Source organism: Falco cherrug, chromosome 21, assembly GCF_023634085.1.
Source record: "Falco cherrug isolate bFalChe1 chromosome 21, bFalChe1.pri, whole genome shotgun sequence".
NCBI classification, from domain to species: domain Eukaryota; kingdom Metazoa; phylum Chordata; class Aves; order Falconiformes; family Falconidae; genus Falco; species Falco cherrug.
Genome location: NC_073717.1, coordinates 215,660 through 233,747, shown reverse-complemented (window position 1 = coordinate 233,747; position 18,088 = coordinate 215,660). Strand labels below are relative to the sequence as shown.

At 49.9% G+C, this 18,088-nt stretch overlaps 3 protein-coding genes across 5 annotated transcripts; 2 read left to right on the top strand and 1 right to left on the bottom strand.

The window, feature by feature from the left end:
* Positions 1 to 113: 113 nt before the first annotated feature.
* LOC102059734 (E3 ubiquitin-protein ligase TRIM39-like) lies at positions 114 to 5,491 on the top strand. 2 transcript variants are annotated; one of them, XM_005435128.4, is made up of 7 exons: positions 114 to 755; positions 1,883 to 1,975; positions 2,278 to 2,508; positions 2,767 to 2,789; positions 3,121 to 3,236; positions 3,878 to 3,907; positions 4,407 to 5,491. In XM_005435128.4, the coding sequence occupies exons 1-7, from the start codon at positions 339 to 341 to the stop codon at positions 5,000 to 5,002; spliced, it is 1,506 nt and encodes a 501-aa protein (XP_005435185.2). In that variant the 5' UTR covers positions 114 to 338; the 3' UTR covers positions 5,003 to 5,491. The 2 variants fall into 2 exon arrangements, with proteins under 2 accessions (XP_005435185.2, XP_014132169.2); XM_014276694.3 differs by lacking the exon at positions 3,878 to 3,907.
* Positions 5,492 to 7,369: 1,878 nt separating this feature from the next.
* LOC106630870 (E3 ubiquitin-protein ligase TRIM39-like) lies at positions 7,370 to 11,262 on the top strand. Its single transcript, XM_055697972.1, has 6 exons — positions 7,370 to 7,374; positions 7,613 to 7,628; positions 8,064 to 8,180; positions 9,073 to 9,095; positions 9,235 to 9,350; positions 10,343 to 11,262. Exons 1-6 carry the CDS (start codon positions 7,370 to 7,372, stop codon positions 10,861 to 10,863), a joined length of 798 nt encoding a protein of 265 aa, XP_055553947.1. The 3' UTR covers positions 10,864 to 11,262.
* Positions 11,263 to 11,838: 576 nt separating this feature from the next.
* LOC102059897 (E3 ubiquitin-protein ligase TRIM7-like) lies at positions 11,839 to 18,051 on the bottom strand. Of its 2 annotated transcripts, XM_055697885.1 has the most exons (8): positions 17,540 to 18,051; positions 15,378 to 15,910; positions 14,591 to 14,686; positions 14,020 to 14,250; positions 13,800 to 13,822; positions 13,434 to 13,549; positions 13,200 to 13,229; positions 11,839 to 12,644 (listed from the first exon to the last, which is right to left on the bottom strand). In XM_055697885.1, exons 1-8 carry the CDS (start codon positions 17,733 to 17,735, stop codon positions 12,130 to 12,132), a joined length of 1,740 nt encoding a protein of 579 aa, XP_055553860.1. In that variant the 5' UTR covers positions 17,736 to 18,051; the 3' UTR covers positions 11,839 to 12,129. The 2 variants fall into 2 exon arrangements, with proteins under 2 accessions (XP_055553860.1, XP_055553859.1); XM_055697884.1 differs by having other exon boundaries at positions 15,378 to 18,051.
* Between the last annotated feature and the right edge of the window lie 37 nt (positions 18,052 to 18,088).

The window sequence follows — 18,088 nt, the reverse complement described above, 5'->3', positions numbered from 1 at the left end:
TTCCTCCCCAGCTACCTCTCCCGCCCATCCCAGCCCTGCTGAAGAGCAGCCCTGCCCTCCAGCCTCTTATCTGCTAACCCACATCTGGCTCAAAGTTAACTGATCTGAAACTTGTGGGAGGCTGACAGGAGGTGAGGAGGAAGCATCACACATGCTTACCCTCTTCTCTCTCCTCTCCACACCTCCCGTGGTGGTCATTGCATGGTGTTAGGGCTGGGAGCTGATTTTCCCCCATTCACTACGAGAAACCAGCCAAGCCAGAAGGAGCAACATCCTCCTCTTCTTCCTGCAAAGCGAAGCTTATTTGATCCTGTCCCAGAGATAGGCTGGGAAGAGCCATGGCTATGCAGAACCCGGTGGAAAACCTGCAGAGTGAAGCCTCCTGCTCCATCTGCTTGGGTTATTTCCAAGACCCTGTCTCCATCCACTGTGGGCACAACTTCTGCCGTGTGTGCATCACCCGCTGCTGGGAAGGGCTGGAGGCACCTTTCTCCTGCCCACAGTGCAGGCAGACTGCCTTGCAGAGAATTTTCCGTCCTAGCAGGGAGCTGGCAAATATTGCCAAAATCACCAGGCAGCTGAGCCTGCGGGCAGGAGGAGAAGCAGCGGGATGGAATTTGTGCAAGCAGCACCAGGAGGCTCTGAAGCTCTTCTGCAAGGAGGACCAGCAGCCCATCTGTGTGGTGTGCGACAGGTCCCAGGCTCACCGCTTCCACCCTGTGGTCCCTGTTGAAGAAGCTGCCCAGGAATATAAGGTAAAGCCTAGGGATGTGCTTGCATCTTCCCATCTCATGGAAAATCCATTTCCAGGGGCAAAGTGCAGCCATTCGGGTGCATCCACTCTCCGTGCCCCTTTGTGGCACAGCTGCAAACAGGGATCTTTGGGTGTCACCAGTGTGCTTCCTGCTTGCATTTTATTGCATGGACATTTGGTTTTAGCAATGTTCCTATCAGGGGTTTTCTTCCCCCCTCTTTAATTTATTCATCTTTACCAACAGCCTGGGAGAAATAAAAAAAAATACCTTGTTAGTCTTTTTCTTCTTTGAACTCTGCTGTTGACTTGGCTGAACTGAAATACTAATAGTGATAATATTCAAAACATGTTAAAATACCCAAGAATTGTTTTGGGGTTTTTTGTTGTTTTTGTTTTGTTTTGTTTTGGTTTTTAACTGTTACATTGAGGGCAATTTTGCAAATTTGTTCCACTATCCACTGTATCTTCAGTTTCGAATACAGAGAAATAACTGTTTCTATTTCTTCCCCTTCCCTGCTCCTTCCCTCTTTTCCTGCTGGTCCAGACCTGCTCTCATCATCTTTCTTACCTAGAAGTTGAGCACTTGGCAGAGCCATACAAACACAGTGCAGTATCGTGCAGCATTAACAGGAGGAACTCCTTGCTGCCAGATGTTGCTGATGCTAAAGGTTTCTGTGGGTTTGAGAAACACTTACGTAAATGCACACTGAATAAATCCACTGAGGGTTATCAAGTACAGAGGTATTTATCCCAGAGCTACCAATTTCTGGAGGCTGAAAGTGTTTTTGAGGGAAATCTCAAGCAAGAGATAAGCAAAAGGCACTTATCTTGCTTTTGCATGCTTCCCTGGACGCTAACTATTGATTAGTGTCGGTGTTTTGCTCTTCTGCAAAAGTTTTTCCCAGTGCTGGCAGCAAGGATGGTGTTTGAAGGTTGCATTTGCTTTGCACAGATCTTCAGAGCACTGCTGGTCACTTGTGGACCTTCCTCCTCCCCCAGCTTTGCCCCTTGCAGAGGAGCCAGTGTTTAGGCAAAGGCTCACCCATCTAAAATAAGGGCAGAAGGAATTTCAGTGGAAAAAGGGTTTTTTTCTCAGTTCCTCCAAGACCATCTTTTGTTTTTCCTCAGGAAGAAATCCAAGCCTGCCTACAGGCTTTAAAGGAGGAGAGAGAAAAATACCTGGAAAGCAGAAAAACTGGAGTAAGGAAGAGCTTGTACCTGGTAGGTGCCTTCCAGCAGGAACATGGGGGAGTGGGAGTCTCTCCACCCACCCCAGCATTACTGGTGGATTTTGAGGTCGGATCTTGTTTATTTGGTTTGCAGAGTGTTGTGCTATTTGCTCTGGGAACCGGTCAGCCCTGTGTGTTTTATCTGCTGGGGTTTCACATCAGCTGGAGCCTGCACTGGGGAGATAACACTGTAGCTCCTCTGCAAAGGGAGCTGGGGCGGGATGGGGATGGGGGGAGGGGACAGACAGCCTTTGCCCTCATCATCCCCTTTGCCCTCATCTCTGATCCTGGCAGGAGAAAACCAAAAATGAAGGAAAGAAGATAGTGTGGGAATTTGAGCAATTGCACCAATTTCTGAAGGACCAAGAGCGCCTCCTCCTGACTCAGCTGGCAAACTTGGACCAGGCCATCACCAGGGTCCAGGAGGAAGCAGTGGCGAAGGTCTCAGAGGAGATGGCCCACCTCGACACACTGATCTGGGAGATGGAGGGCAAATTCCAGCAGCCGGCAAGCCAATTCCTGCAGGTGAGAGCCCAAAGCATCAGGGCTGGTGGGGAAAGGAGGGATAGAGCAAAGCCTGAGACCTGGGAACCCAAATTCAGCTCCATGGGAACTCCCTGGTGTCTTGTAGCATTGCTGCAGGTGGGATCATCACATGGGTAGGGTCCTTCTTTGCTACTCCACTGTGATAAAAAAAAAAAAAAAAGAGTAAAGTTTGTTAGAACACCCAACACTTGTAGTTCCTCTTCCTCAACTGTCTCTCCTCTCTCTTCTCACCTCTAGGACATCAGAAGACTCTTGAATAGGTAATGTGGTTCCCTTTCACTTCACCCACACTTGGAGAGGTCTGGATGTCACCTGGGTGAATCCTGAGGTCGGGCTTTCAGACCAGATGGATCCAGTCGATAGCTCAGCCTCCCAGGACAGTGCTTTGTGTTCAGAAACATCTGTCCAGTGATTGCCTGGGGGAAACAAACTGCAAAGAAACAGGGCAGGGAAAAGCAGGGTTTTATTTGTGCTTGGATAAGTATCCCCATCCCATCCCATAGATTCTCCCAGATTATTCGAAGAGAACAAAATGAGCAATCAAATATATCACACATGGGGGGGTTTGGCCCTCTTTCACTCTCTTTGCAGTTGTGAGATGATGAAGTTCAACCCTCCAGTGGAGATTTCCTCTGATCTGGAAAGAAGTCTTGAGGACTTTGCTCAGAGAAACATCCTCGTGAGAGACACACTGAGGAGATGCCAAGGTACACTGACCAGGGTTAGGAGAGGGCACGTTGCCTTGTGTACTTGATATCTGGGAGAAACTGGGTACTTGTGTGCTGGCTGCTAATGCAAAACCCACCTAGTAACCATTGTAAATAAATGCGGCTGAAACTTTTAACTGGAGAAGGACACTGACAGTTTTTCCTGGGGAAAAATTACTTGGGAAGTGGAGAGAAGAGAAAAAACAAGCTCAGCAAAAGAGTCTCCTCTCCCATGTCTCATGTGAAAAGCAAATTCAAACAGTGCTGCTTATGCGGTTGTTCCCATTACTTCCAAGCTGGTGGGAAAATTAAAGTTCACGTGGGTACAAAGCCAGGGAGAGGATGCTACAAGGGGAGAAATCTGTTGCAGAATCTCTTGGAGATGAGATGAGCTTAGCTTGGCCAGGAGGTTCATCTCCCCTGGCTTTGGGAGAGTTGTATAGCTATCACAGCATCAATACCTGCACCAAAGCAAGCCAACTCAGAGCCTTTGCAGCCAGCCAAGCCCTCACACCCTCAATATTTCCAATTCTAAGTCCCCTATTAGCTGTTTTGCCTCCCCAGCCTTCATGATAAAGCTAAGCTGCAGCCAGTTTGTCTGACACACAAACCTGATACCACAAAATCTCTTTCCTCTTTAGACAGCCTGATGTTTAAATTGCAAGAGCCAAGTAAGTCGATGGTAGTGGGTGGGAGAAAAATGGGGTTTTGGCTTGTGGAAGAGATTTCCATGGAAGAAACAATGCAATCCCCACAGGGGGAAGGAAGGGAAGGGTGACAGCATCCTGATATTGATACTCCTGGTGTATCCAGGGGCTGAGATATGGTCCTAATAAAGCCAAATGCCGCCACGGGAACCAAAGAAAGGGAACACCTGAGAAGAGCATTTGTGCTTCCCCTTTCTTCCCCAGGAATTTCCCCCTATCCCTTTCCCATGCCTCTGCTCTATGCTTTGTCCTCTCCCTCTGCTCCTTCTACCCAGGGGCATCTCTGCTGGGGAACCCCAAGTCTAGTGCCAGCCCCAGCCCTGCCCATGATCCCCATGAAACATCCAGAGCTGGGAGAAGCAGAACAGGGCGGGTCCCAGATGCTGGGAGGAAAAGAAACATCTCCAGCCTCTCCTAAGGCCAAGCCCTACCTCTGGTACTCTGGTTCTCCCTTGTCCTGCAGCCGATGTGACCCTGGACCCAGTCACGGCTCACCCCAACCTTCACCTCTCTGAGGACCGAAAACAAGCCAGGGGCCAGTTGACACAGCAGGACCTCCTGGACAACCCGGAGAGATTTGACTTTGAACCCTGTGTGCTGGGCTGCCAGGGCTTCACCTCGGGGAGGCATTTCTGGGAGGTGGAGGTGGGGCAGGGGGGTGTCTGGGCCATAGGGGTGGCCCGAGCATCAGTCAAGAGGAAGGGACCGATGAGCTTCACTCCCAAGGAGGGGGTCTGGGCACTGGAGGCTTATCATTCTCTCACATCCCCCCGTGCCAACCTGCGCCTGAACCAGCTTCCCAGGAGGATACGAGTTGCCTTGGACTATGAAGGGGGGCGGGTAGCATTTTTCAGCACAGATGATGATGTTCCCATCTTGGTTTATACTAGAGCGTCATTCAATGGGGAGAGGGTCCTCCCCTGGTTCAAGATGGGGATAGGGGCTCGTTTGCAAGAAATCACCCAAACCCCACCCTCAGAGGACCAGTCCATGACCAGGCAGCTGATATCCCCTCTGGACTGGGTAGGGTTCAGGTTTCCCCTCTGGATCTGCCCTTGAGACATCTGCCAGACTGACCTTAGCAAAAGGGACGTGTCCTGTGTGATGCCAGCTGTTTGCTGTGGTTGCTCAAAACATTGTGCTGAAGGAACTTGCTGCTCCTTTCCCAGTGGAGGACATGGGAGCTTCGGCACCTGTATGATGAGGATGGGGAGGTGGGTACACCAGTGAAGAGGAAAAACCAGCCAGTACAAGGTGATGGAGTCAGCACATCGGAAGGAAGGGAACATTGAGGCGTTGATCAAGGGTGGAGAGCACTCGGAACTTTGAGATGTGGTCTCTTTAAAATTATTTTGCCTTTAATGGACTGAATCTTCCCTGGTTTATATCTCTTTCCAAAGTGTTTTCTTTCTGACATCAATGGCAAAGCACATCTAGAGTCTGTTCTGCCAAGGGAGGTAGCCTTTTATGACAGACTGGCTTGGTTTGGGGAGCCGGTCTCTGTATACATTTCTGATGTTTATTTTAAATAAAAGAACATTTTTTTTTTTGCATGTTCCACTTTCTGCCTTGTTATGGTTGTATTGTTCAGGATTTCTTAGCCTTTGGGTCAGCAGGATTAAGAAAAGCTGCACAGGATGACACCTTGTGGACCTCCGGCCATTCAAGCCCTCTTTGCAGGCAGCAAAGGGAAACAAACACACCTGGAATGTGATTTTCCACACCATTATACACATCTAGCTTCCTGGATAATTCCTAAGAAAAGCCTGTTCCTCACTGTTGGTATTCAGGAGGAACAAGCCGAGATAAGTGGTATAGGAGGCTCCTGGTTAGATGTTCCTTGACTATAAAAGCAGGTGGAGTGGATTGGTAAGATACAAGTTCTGGCATTATTGCCAGGCTCACTTAGATTAATTCCCTCAAAACCTGCTGATTTTCTTCTGAGGAAACCCAAAAGAGGAAGAGGCATCACTGAAATAAATACATGTTATTGATTATAGAACCGAGAAGAGGAACCAGAAGCAAGAGTGGGAGGGCGCAGGCAATGTTGGGCTCAGAATAACAGACGAGATATGAGTGGCCACCCTGTGATGAAGCCCCATCTCACCATCCCCACAGGTCCCACTGGGGGCAAACTTATGGCTGGTGTTTCAGTGCTCTTTGTTGCGTTGTGACATCTCCCCTCCATCCATGCTCCTCAGTCTGGTGCATCACTGTCACTTGGTCACATCATTTGGGAAACATGGGGGATCCTGCTGCAGGATAGACATCATCTTTCTGCAAAGCCAACCTGAAATCACTGCAGGAGCTCAAGCATGAGTATTTATGAAAAAAAAGGGCAATCAGGGCTACTGGGAAACACTTTTGAGCAAACAGCCTTGAGTATTTTTTTGCTCTTTCTCCCATCTCATCCTCTTTCCCTTTGCCACATCTCTGTCAGGAAGGAGTATGATCCTGCATGCTGGGTCCACATCCAGACATGGATCCAAACCCAGCTGGGAAAGGCAGAAGGGAATACAAATAGACAGGCTGACAGTGCAGGAAGGACCAAAGAAGAAAACCAAGGTGAATGAAGGGAAAAGCTCTTGAGCTGGTCTGCAAATCCCGAACTACCATGGTCCCACCATGCTCCTCTCAGAGGCACCTCCTGAGAAACAGAAGGCACAAAGCCCAGGTCCCAGTAAATCTGTGCTTTCCTTAGAGGTAGAAATCAATGTTTTTCTGACTCTTTCAGGACCACAAGGTCCCTTCCACATCTGTGATATCCATCCAGCTCCCTCCCAGCTCCAGCTTTCTTCCAGGGTGTCCCTTTGCTCTAGAAATATGCAATGCAGATATCTCCACCCCAGCTGGTTTTCCAGGCTCTGTAGACGATTTTAGGGTGCGACTCATTTGCCCAACCGTAGGCACCTGATTTTGAGATGAAAGGAGCTGTGCCCTAGGCTCTGCCGACAGTGCGGAGCCAATCTCCGCTGAAGACCAAAGCAGCCCAGCTCAGATGGAGGTGTCTGGTTAGATGCCAACATTCACTTGGTTGCGCCCACCTCCTGCGTCTGCCAGAACAGGTTGCCTCCCAACTGTCCACCCCAGGCCAGTCTTCCCTGGGAAGTGGTTTTACTTCAAGTCCTGCTGTTCCCAGGGAGAGCAACTCCCCCCACAGTTCTTCCTGGTGGGAAAGAGCTCCGTATCTTTCTGGCAGCCTGAATGTCTTCTTTTGCCTCCAGCCCTTTTCTGGGAGGGCTGATGGTTTCACCTGGTGCCCAACTCAAAAAAAAACAACCAAAAAACCCCAGCAAACAAACAAAAGAAATGAGGTGACAGCCCTCAGCAGCTTCCCAGAATAAAAAGCTGGAAGGTTGACAAGGGAGAAAGATGATGCTCCCAGCAAATCAGGCCAAGGGTATCACCACCTCCTGCCCAGGAGCCATGGCGTGAGTCTCTCAGACTCAACACATCCCTGCCGCAGTTTTACCCAGGACTGGGAAGGAACAGGAAGAGAAAGACCCAACCCTATCAAAGGGGTAGAAGCAACAGGGTTTTTTTGTTTGGTTGATTGTTCTTTTTTTTTTTTTTTTTAAGTTCACCTTGGAGGAAATTCAGGCAGATATTAAGTTTTCTAAAGGAAGAGAGAGAAGGTCTCTGAGGAGGGACAGCTACTCTGGAGTGCAGAAAGCTGGAGGATCTGGTAGGTGTCAACCTCCCTGACCTCTCAAGTCCCTGGGCAGTAATAAACCGGCATTAGGGTAATTTCTTTAGATCCTTTTTGGTTGCTTTGCACCACTGCTGTGCTGCTTAAGTGCGGGAATATCATGGCTTTCTGCCCAAGTTCATGGAAGTGTGTTCGTGGCTTTTATCAGCACATGTTGCTTTTTTGCATCAGGTTTGATTTTTTTTTAATCCAAATTTCTCCAGGAATTCAAGACAAATTAGTAGGGATTTGGGTTCATGGGTGATCTCGTCCTGTGGGAAATGGAAAGGCATTTTCCTCATGCTCTTTTCCATCCCACTGCTCCTTTGCATCTTAAAAGGGGAGGATAGAAGCTGAGCACTCGTAGACTGCACTCAGACTTTAGGGACACTGCAGGTCCCAGGAGGACACAAGCTCTCCTTACTTTCACAGCTGGAAGACCTGAAAAATGAGATTGAGAAGAGGCAGGCAAAAAATGCCACCAAACTCTCAGAGATTTCCCAGCTGGACACCCCGACACAATGGCAAGAAGAGAAGAATCAGCAATCGGTGAGCAAATTTTTGCAGTTTACAGCTTTTCAAGGGAATGTTGTAGGGAGTGTCCTCCCCACCATGTAGCTGCTGGCTTAATTACTTGGGCTTTTCTGGTTCCACCTTGCTGCTGTTCCCTCTGTAGATATGAAAACCCCAAGGGCATGAGGACAGGGAGACCTACAACCTGGAAAGATGGAAAAAAAAGGGAATAAAATCACTGTCTGTGGGAAGGAATAGTGAGGGCTGGTGATTCCCTACAGTGTGTGGAACTAAGCATGGTAGTGTAGGGAGTAAGAACGTCACCAGCCTTCCCACCACCTTTTCAGTACCTGAGAGAGGGGAGCAGAGCAGCCCAGAGCACCAGGTAGGTCCATAGGCAGGAGCTGGGAACGCAGCCCACAGGGTGAATCAAGCAGGGTCCATGGCCACATTCCTTACAAAAGGACTAAATGCCCCAGGACTGATCCACCCGAGAGCCCCTGGGCCACGGGTGGAGTCTTAGGTGGTGCTGAGAGGGTCATTAATGTCTATTAGGGCTGCTGGGGGCCCTGGTAATCTGCGGTGGTCTAATGGGATTACGGAGCAGACAGAGCCCGCATCTCAGAGGTGTCCAGTGAAAGGGTGGGAGGCAGCTAGCACAGGTTGCAACAAGATAAATTTTTTCTACATTTAGGGGAAAAAATGTTTTCCCTGTGAGCATGGTGCCTCCCTCATTCAGGGTCTTTCTAGATGTGGGTATCTCCATCCTTCCACATATTCAGATCTTTGCCTGGACACGGCGCTGAGCAAAGGGTTGGAACAGAGACCCAAGAAGTCTGTCCCCAATGAAATAATTGCAGCATTGCTACAATTTAAGGAGAAAAGCTCACACTGAGCTTCCTTTTCTCTTTCTCTCTTCTTTTACTAGGATGTGAAAAGCACCATCAGCAGGTACATGGACTCTCTGAAATGCTCTTTCATGAGCTTTTTAAACACCATCACCTCATTTCTGGTGGCATCAGATTTCCTGAAATGAGGACGATCATTCTGAAAAGCGTGAGTTGTTTGGTTTTGGGTTTTTTTTCCCCAGGCGTGGGAAAGTGACTTTCCAGCTGCCAGTAGGTGTTTCTTCAGAGTCAGAAGAGAGAGTTTGTCGCTTCTCATGGAGGAACAATGCTCTGAAGGAAACTCTGAAGAAGCTACAAGGTACTGAGAAGGGCTTGAGGAGGAGGAAAAAATAGACTAGCCATATTTTGGGGCTAGCTGGAAGAGCTGAGCTGCCTGTAGCTCATTCTGGATATCCTTTGGGAACAGAAATGCCTGAGATGGAGGAGAGGAAGAGCAAAGGGCTTTTCCTGGTCAGAAGAAATGACAATTTGAAACTCGCTTAATGCCACATTTATCACTCTCTTAATTATGCATGTTTTGCCCTAATTCCTGAAGGATGCTCATGTATGATGGATGGGCTGCTCTCTGGTTTGTCTCCCCCTCCAGCCTAGCCTTTCCCCAAACTGGCTTTGGCTGAGCGTGGGAACACCAGAGCAGCCGTACCTGTTAGGTGAAGGTGCACCTAGCCCAAAGTAGCCAAAAATAGATACTAAGGGAAGAATATGAAAATTAGGGCAACCCAGCAAGTTTTCGAAGCCCTGCAGCTGGAGCCTCTGCATAATGCTGGAGGAAAACCCACCCCAGGGTAGAGCCCTTGCCTTGAAACCTAACTATTTCCCTGAAACAAACATGGAAACAGAGTGACCTAATTCATCACCCTGTCTTCAGGCTTTAGCGCTTTTTTTTTTTTTTTTTTTTTTTAAACCACAGGCTCAGCCAAACCAGTCTGGTCTTGTCCTGTGGTTGCTGTAGGAGACAATCAGCTCAAGATTTCACTGGTTTACATCCCACGGATTGCTTCCCTTCATTTTTTTTAACTTCCCCCAGCATTTATTTTTGGCCTGACGTAGCATAAAGTCTGCAGGGATTTCTGCACGAGCCTGTTACCATTACTGTGTGCCTTGTCTTTTTGGGTTAAAAACAGCTTTTCTACTTCAAGGAGAGCACTATTCCCCATCCTGGGGATGTGTCCGTCTTGAGGATGCTTTTGCCCCTTGGATGCTATCCTGGGTTCTGCTGGCTGCCCCACATCCCCTGCATCCCTGGGGGGCATAGCCCTGCTTCTGACACCCCTGTCCCCTACCCCACAGCCACCATGACCCTGGACCCCAACACAGCTCATCCTGACCTCATCCTCTCCGAGGACTGTAAGAGCGTGAGACGTGGGGGAGGACGACGGGACCTGCCCGATAACCCTGAGCGATTTGACTACTGGCCCTTCGTGCTGGGTTGCCAGGGTTTCATGGCTGGCCGACACTTCTGGGAGGTGGAGGTGGGGGACGGGGGGGATTGGGCTGTGGGGGTGGCCCGTGAGTCCATTTGTCGGAAGGGGCATCTCAGCCTTTGCCCCCAAGGAGGGATCTGGGGGGTGGAGAAATGGGGGGGGCAAGTCCGGGCACTCACCACCCACAAGGTCACCCTCCTACCCCTCCGCTGGGTGCCCCGGAGGGTCAGCATCCACCTGGACTATGGTGGAGGGACGGTGGCGTTTTTTGACGCAGATGAAGGGAGGCTCATGTTCATTTTTTCTCATGCTTCCTTCACTGGTGAAAGGGTCCGTCCATGGCTCTGGGTGGTGGGGGCCAGGTCCCAGCTCAGGTTGTGTCCCTGAGACATGGGAAGCAGTGTCCTCCCCACGTTTTATGGCCTCAGGGGAAAAACACATGCCTTCTTGCTGCCCTTGGGATCATGGGGAACAGGAGAAATCGGGACTTTGGCTTTTGCATTTCCTTTTCACCATGAAACTGGGTGATTGATGCACAGGGAATAAAAGAAGAGATAAACCTGAGAAAAAGAAGGCAAAGAGGGTGAAAAAGCTCTGGAGAGGGGACGCTGGGGCATAGAAATGTGAAATAGTGGGAAAAGGGGGAAAATCTAGAGTGGTGGCAAGGAAAAGGCAAGTTTTCCCAAGGTTTGCCTACTTAAGCATAGATGTCCCCATCTGAGACAGTCACCTCCAAACCAAGGGGGTCCAAACATTACCTATTTTTTGTTCTTTTTTTCCCAAACCTCCCAGTGGGTGCAGCTGCCCTAAACCAGTCAGTTTCTCCCTGATAAAGGATCCTGTGGTGACCGGGTCAGATGCAAACATCTGCTCTATGAATTTCTCATATCAGATGAGATCAACACCATTCTTCAGGGCTGCAAGATGGGGTCTCACCAAGGTGATACCACTGCTAATGGGAAGTTCATGCATGGCAAAGCTGTTCCTGAGCCTCAACTGTTTCCTCTCTTCTCCTCCAACAATTTATATTTGAAACATCTATGATGTGTGGTTGGATGGTCTCAAAAGTCTTCTCCAAACTAAATGATTCTATACCATTAAGTAATAAAAAAATACATGATTTTTCTCCTCTGTGTCTTTCCCTCTGGATGGCACTGCCAGCAGACAGGAGAGCAGTGTGGCACATGGCTTCTAGGGATGGCCCTAGGTCACTACGCGGGGCTTGTGGACCTTTCTCGGTGTAGACACAGCCAACTCACAGGCTTTGTGTGAATATTAGGAATGAGTTTTAGTCAAGCAGAAGTCCAGCTTCCCCCCCTTGCACCTGACACCCAGAAGCAGCAAATAACCAGACAGAGAATGTTACAGCACATAAATATTTTTACTTCATCTAAAACCGTAAGAGAAAAGAGAAAAGCAGTCAAGCTGGTGCAAGATGCTGTGGGGCAGACGTGGCTCCATTTGTCAGCCACTGATACCCCAGGTTGGGGGTGACCACGTGGGACACTGACCCACAGAGACACTCAACCCTTCAGCATCACCAAGGATGGAAGGAAAGGCCAGAAAGGCCAACTAGGACTTCAGTAGGCAGAAGTCCTCCAAAGTGCTGGAAATAGGGATGTTTGAGACATGAAACTTGTGTTTGGGAGAGCTTCAGGGACACAGTGTGATCTGGGACCCCTCACTCCACACCAGGAACCAGGGATGAATACTCTCCCCTTTGAATGAGACTGCTGGGAAAGTGAAGATCAGGGCCCTCTTATCTGCATCGAAAAATGCCACCTGACCCTTTTCATAGTCCAGGGAGACCCGAACCCTTCTGGGGACCTGGATCTGGTATAGCGGGATACGCTCGAGGGAGGTGAGCGCCCAAAACTGACCCTCACAGAGACCCATAGACCAGAGCTCCATCTCAGAGCTCACAGCAGTCTCCTCCTTCCTCTTCAGGGACTCCCTGGCCACCCCCACGGCCCAGGAGCCTGGGGGTGACACCTCCACATCCCAGCAGAATCTCCCCGAAGTGATGCCCTCGCAGCCCAGCACATAGGGATCTGTGCCAAACCCCTCAGCAGATGGGTCCTGCTGGGCATCTTCCCACCTCACACTCCTCCTGTCTTCAGACACGACAAGCTGGGGGTGAGCTGTGGATGGATCCAGGGTCACCTTCACTGCAAGGGGCAGAGAGTAGAGCATCAAAGGAAACCAAACCATTTCCCATGGCTCCAGGTTCTGCTTCACTGCTGGGGCTGAGCAGGAAGGTCCTGTAGCATCACCCATCCCGTGGTTTGGGACACTCTGCCCTTGCAGCAAAGGCAGATGTTGCTTTCCCCATCCCACATGACTCAGGGTGAGCATCAGAAGAAGCTTCCCAAGAGAGCAAGAGAACAAGCTCCAGGACAGATGAGTAGGAGACACCTCCCCCTGCTTTTTTTTGTGTGCCCAAAATGCCAAAACACACATTGGTCCCTGAACATACTGATGTGAGGGGCAGAGCCAGTCTTCATGTAGCTTAGCAGCTCCGTCAAAGGAATGAATCCAACAACATTATGGTGAAGATTCCCTTACCCCTAATGGTGTTTTTGCCTCCCCTCCCATTCATTGTTTTGTTCAGACACAGCAGCATCTTCCCCCAGACGACCCCCCAACTCATGGCCCATCCCAGGTTGGGCTCAGCCTTCCCTTGGTCCTTCCCACTCCCTCATGTCCAGGAGGTGCGGACTTACTCTTTTCAGGCAACTCAAACATCAGGACATCTAAAGAGGGAAGAAGAGAGACATTAGTTGATACAACATGCAGGTATCAGCATGAACATTAAAACAGAGAGATTCTGCCATGCTGAGATCACACATATAATCACATTAATAATATTTAATACAATTTATACTCCAAGTAAATCAATATAATTCATGTTCACACAGGTATCGCTCCATTTCCCCACCCCAGCCCACGCTCACTACCTTGGAAGCTCTTCAGAATCTCCTCTACAGCAATATTTTTTTCCCTGAAGTGACTGATTTTCTTTTCCTGCTCTGAAAGAAGCAATGGCAGCTGCTGGAAATTTTCATTTTGAAACCTAGAGAAAGAGGCCAAGAATGAAGAGGTAAGGATGCATCTCCTCTGAGGGAGACCAAATGAACCCGTAGGTTGGAGGAAGTGCTGCAGGCTTTCATAAACCTGATGTATGGTCAATGATGGGTAGAGACACCTTTGCTCAGAGATCTGTCCACAAAGCAAAATATTTGGCCTCTGGGTGAGGCCAAACACAAGGTCCAACCTGCTCTTCCCAGCCTGGGGTGAGAGGAGAAGCTCAGGAAGGCCCATACCTGTTCAAGGTGCTTCGGATGTCCTGGAAAGGAGAGAGGGAAGAGGAAACTCAGTGAATGGGTCTTGGTAGCAAAACACCTACTGAAACACCAACAGCATGGATCTGGCTTTGGAGCAGAGCACAGTCCAGGTTTGCCTGCATCAGCAGGCAATACCCAGGGCCAGACCACAGCTTGGATCCAGGCTGTGATAACCCGGCTCCATTCCCTTCTCCCTCACCTGCAGAAATTTACTTGCTGGTTGCTGGCACTTCTCCTCCATCTCCTGGATCAATGTGTCTAGACAAGAGATCTCCTTTGTCAGGCTCGTGATGTTTTCTTCCTGCATTTTCTCAATGTCCCTCTCCAGGACTCCCAGCTGAGCCAACAGATCACGGGCATGGTCCTCCAGGAAGAGGCGCAACCCTTCGAATGTTGAGAAAACCCTCTGCCTCTCGGCTTTGGTCTTCTCCTGCAAGGAGGGGGCACAAGGGAAGAGATTGGGGGGGGGGGGGGGGAGGGTGCAGCAAGGTCTAATGCATGCCAGTGACTGCACATCTAGAGTCAATGTCTCTAGTATGGTATATCCTATAGAGATATATACTGCTTTGCACTCAGCAATTGAGTCCCTGGCAGGGCTCCAAGCTTGATCTGTTATTTTTTTCCTACAAGGCAGGGAAAAGCCGGGCAGCATTTGGTTTGGTGCCTGGAGAAGGACCCCAGGCCCAAGGCAAAGCAGGACAATCTCCCACACAGCATCTCATCTAAAGCCAAACATCCAGGCCCTCATCCCCCCTCATAAAAACATTTACCAAGTACTCCCAGTTCCTCCTCATTTCAACATCTCGAAAACCCAGGAGTTTGTCTCTGTCTTCTTTCAGGGCTTGAAGGCGAGCCTGGATTTGTCCCTGAGGGAAGAAAAAAAAATAATAACGAATCCTTGTCACTGGAGATTGGAATAGCCTAAAAAAAATTAAAAAAAAAAAAATCCTCAGGGGAGGAGATTGCACCATGGTCAACTCCAGACCTTTTCCTTGTGTCCCTCTTGGTCGGGAAGGGTCCTGAGCTGAAGATTTAAAGCTTTCCATGCTTTAAATTCCACATAGTGCAGAAAGCTTTCTGCACCAGCTCTTGCCTGCATCAGATCCTTTCTCTGAGCTGATATAACTCACTGATGCAGCAAGACAACACGTTCTTTTTTATTTGCCCACGTTCCTGCCAATTTAGAGAGCATCCTGGGATCAGCAGATACCCAGAAAGCACCAGAGCTGGACAAAGGCTTGAATTTTGCAGCAGGGAAGAGAAGATTAAGACTTCATCCCTTCAGCCACAGAGCATCGGGCCCTTAGGTGAGAACTGAGACCACGGAAGCAGTGGTGCGTGGTCTACACTGTCATTTTGAAAAAGGCCAGTTCGCTCTGGGTGAAGCGTGGAGGCAAACACCCCAGGAGGGGCAACATTTCTGCCCCCAGCCTACTGCCCTGGGTGATGGCAAGATGTTTCACAGCCTGATGGTGACATGCTGCTAGGGGAACATCAAGCCCTGACGGTGCTGGTCTGGCTCCTAGCGCACGCCTAGATGGAAAAAATCCTCTTTACCTTGTATTCCTGGACAGCATCCTGCACTGGAAGCATCGTGTGAGACCGGTGCAGTCGGGACTCCCGGCAGACCACACAGATGAAGGCTTCATCATCTTTGCAGAAGACTTTCAGAGGTTCCTGGTGCCTCTCGCATCCTTCCACCTCAACCGTCTCCCCTCTGGCCGCCTGCGAACTCAGCCGCTTAGCTATTTCAAGCACCCGCGCCAGCTCTCTGCTGGGCCGTAGGTTTCTCTCCGGTGCCGTTTCGTGGCACTGTGGGCAGGAGAAATTTGCCGTGGACCACTCCCAGCAGCGGGTGATGCACGCTCGGCAGAAGTTATGACCACAGTGGATGGAGACAGGGTCTCGGAAATACTCTAGGCAGATGGAGCAGAAGGCTTCGCTGGGGAGCCCTGTGGTGGGGCTTGGCACAGCCATGGGGCCCCCGAAGATGTGAGCTGTGAGACAGCAGCCACTTTCATTTTCCTCTGAGCAAGGGAAAGGCGTTTCCCTTCCTGCCACCCCCAGGGCGGGCAGAACCAAAGCTGAGCCTGAGTGGGAAGGGAGAAAGCCAGTGATGGCCAAAGACTGCCTGGTTACATCCCCCAAGGTGGTCCCCATCCCCAAAATAGCTGGTACCTGTGGTTTCCTGGTACCCCCAGCCTGGCAGGGAGGAAGGCTGGGGAAAGTGAGCCCTGCCAGCTCTGAAGATGAGACCCACACCCTGGCAGGGAGCTGGACACAGAAACAAAGACCATTTGGGGAGGGGGCTTGGCATGGAAAAGATAGGGAAGAGCATCCATGGAAAAGGTGAGGCTGAAGGGTAGCTTGGGAAGGAGGTTGCATGTCATGGGGAGGGTGAAGAAGAAGGAACCAAGCCAGAAGTGGGGGCTGATGGGCACCCACATGGAGTGGGAGAAGGGTCCCAGGGTGGGGAGGGGGTTTGGTCCTCCCCTCAGCAGCAAATCAATGCTGCTGGCAGGCATGAGGCCAGCATCGGTTCTGCCTTTGCAGCAAAGGGTGCCCAAGGTGGGGGGAAAAGCAGAAAAAGGAGGTGGGAAATGGGAGCCCATCCAGCTCCCTCTGATCACGGGAAATCTGCAGCCACCTCTTCCCCATTTCTGTCAGATCCCACCTCCCTTCAGCTTCAGGCTTCAAACTGCTCCCTGCTTCTGCATTCCAAATCAGGATCAATTCCCAAGTCCCGGCTAATTATCATAGTATTTCTCCAGGCACTGATAGATGCCAGCACCCCAGGGGTTCCACTTCCAGCACAAAGGGGGCTAGATGCCACAGCCAAGAGCAACCTCATCTCCTGCCTCCCCGGTGGGAAGGGCAGCACTTAGTCTTTGCATCCCTCTGGGGAAGTCTTGTCTGCACTATGTGGGGCTTTGAACCGCTTTAACATCTGAGCCATCCTTTTGAACTGACCCATTTGCAGCTTTGGCCATCACCATCTCGCCTTCCCCAACCTCTGCACAGTCAGGCATCAAGCAGCCTGAAAAAAAACACCCAACCTTTCCCAATGGACCTATTTTTCAGCCCAAACTGTTCCCCTGAAAGCCAGACCTACAGGGATAAAAACACCCCTTTCCCTGGTCTGTATCCAGATTTAACCTTGAAGCTGTGGGAAAAGGAGGCAGAAGCAAAACCACACAATGCAAGAAAGGAGGAAACTGAGACAGGGTGGTTTGTGCCTGATGGTTAATTCTGGTTGCCCCGTATCTACCCCTTGAAGCAATTCAGCAGAATGTCACAGAAAAACCCTTGATTACTAATTTTCTTTTTCCTCTTGCACAAAGACAATGAGCAAATGTCCTCCTGTCTTTCAAAACAGAGCCTCCAGCTCCACCTTGGGACCACACTCATTAATAGTCCCCGTTGGTTACACACAGCCGATGAAGGGCTCGTTTGGAGAGGAGTGTCATTATTTTTAACTCGTCTCATGCCCAGCCCAGTTTACTGCTTAGACAGCTATAATGCAAGATTTTAACTGTAAAAAAAAAAAAAAAAATCCTGTTGATATTTAAGACCAAGTTCAGCATCATCTAGACACAGCAAGCAAATTTTTGCCCATGTCCCAGTCTCTCCCTTAGCACACCCCCTCAACACCCCTCTTTTCTCCATCCTGGCAGCACCAAGCCTCTGCTGAATTTTCTCAGGGAATAAAATTTCCTTACCGAGGGCACTACAGTAAAGAATCACCAAGGGATGGATCAGCAAAGTCCACGGCTGTGCATAGGTCCTCCTCCAAGGCAGCTTGCAAAAGGACTGCCCCCCAGGACTGAGCTTAAAGAGAGGCCATGGGCAGGGGGTAGGAGCATCCCAAGTGGAGCTGCTTAAATGCTCATCAGTGGCCCCAGGGCCTGGAAACATCAAATTATGTTGATGGGTTTGGAGATCCTTTTCCAGGCACACCAAGCTCTGCTTCAAGCCCCAAAAAGCAAAGCTGCTGCAGGCAGTTGCCACGAGATTACTCCAATTGTGTGGTGCATGTATTTAACTGGGGAGGAAACGTGACTTTTGGTGTTGGGGCAGAGGTGCTGATGCTGCCAGGGCTTGTGAGACAGCAGGAAGAAGAGCAGGAGAGAAACCAGTGTCCTAGATGCAGAAGTCAAAGTTAAGCAGTTCCTCAGGGGTATCCGTCACAACACCAGTCTCTCTGCAGATCTCATTCCCCATTAAATCAACCCTTAAAACCAGATTAACAAAAAAAAAAAAAAAAAAAA

Excerpts from the sequence above, each read along its gene's own strand:
- LOC102059897 (XM_055697884.1), bottom strand. The coding sequence starts at position 16,205 with ATGCAACCTCCTTCCCAAGCTACCCTTCAGCCTCACCTTTTCCATGGA. Across the intron at positions 13,550-13,799 it reads ATCCGAAGCACCTTGAACAG|GTTTCAAAATGAAAATTTCC; the intron begins GTATGGGCCTTC and ends CTCTTTCTCTAG. Across the intron at positions 13,230-13,433 it reads GATTCTGAAGAGCTTCCAAG|ATGTCCTGATGTTTGAGTTG; the intron begins GTAGTGAGCGTG and ends TTCCCTCTTTAG.
- LOC106630870 (XM_055697972.1), top strand. Across the intron at positions 9,096-9,234 it reads GTGAAAAGCACCATCAGCAG|GCGTGGGAAAGTGACTTTCC; the intron begins GTACATGGACTC and ends TTTTTTCCCCAG. Across the intron at positions 9,351-10,342 it reads AACTCTGAAGAAGCTACAAG|CCACCATGACCCTGGACCCC; the intron begins GTACTGAGAAGG and ends CCTACCCCACAG.
- LOC102059734 (XM_005435128.4), top strand. The coding sequence starts at position 339 with ATGGCTATGCAGAACCCGGTGGAAAACCTGCAGAGTGAAGCCTCCTGC. Across the intron at positions 756-1,882 it reads AAGCTGCCCAGGAATATAAG|GAAGAAATCCAAGCCTGCCT; the intron begins GTAAAGCCTAGG and ends GTTTTTCCTCAG. Across the intron at positions 3,237-3,877 it reads CACACTGAGGAGATGCCAAG|ACAGCCTGATGTTTAAATTG; the intron begins GTACACTGACCA and ends TTTCCTCTTTAG.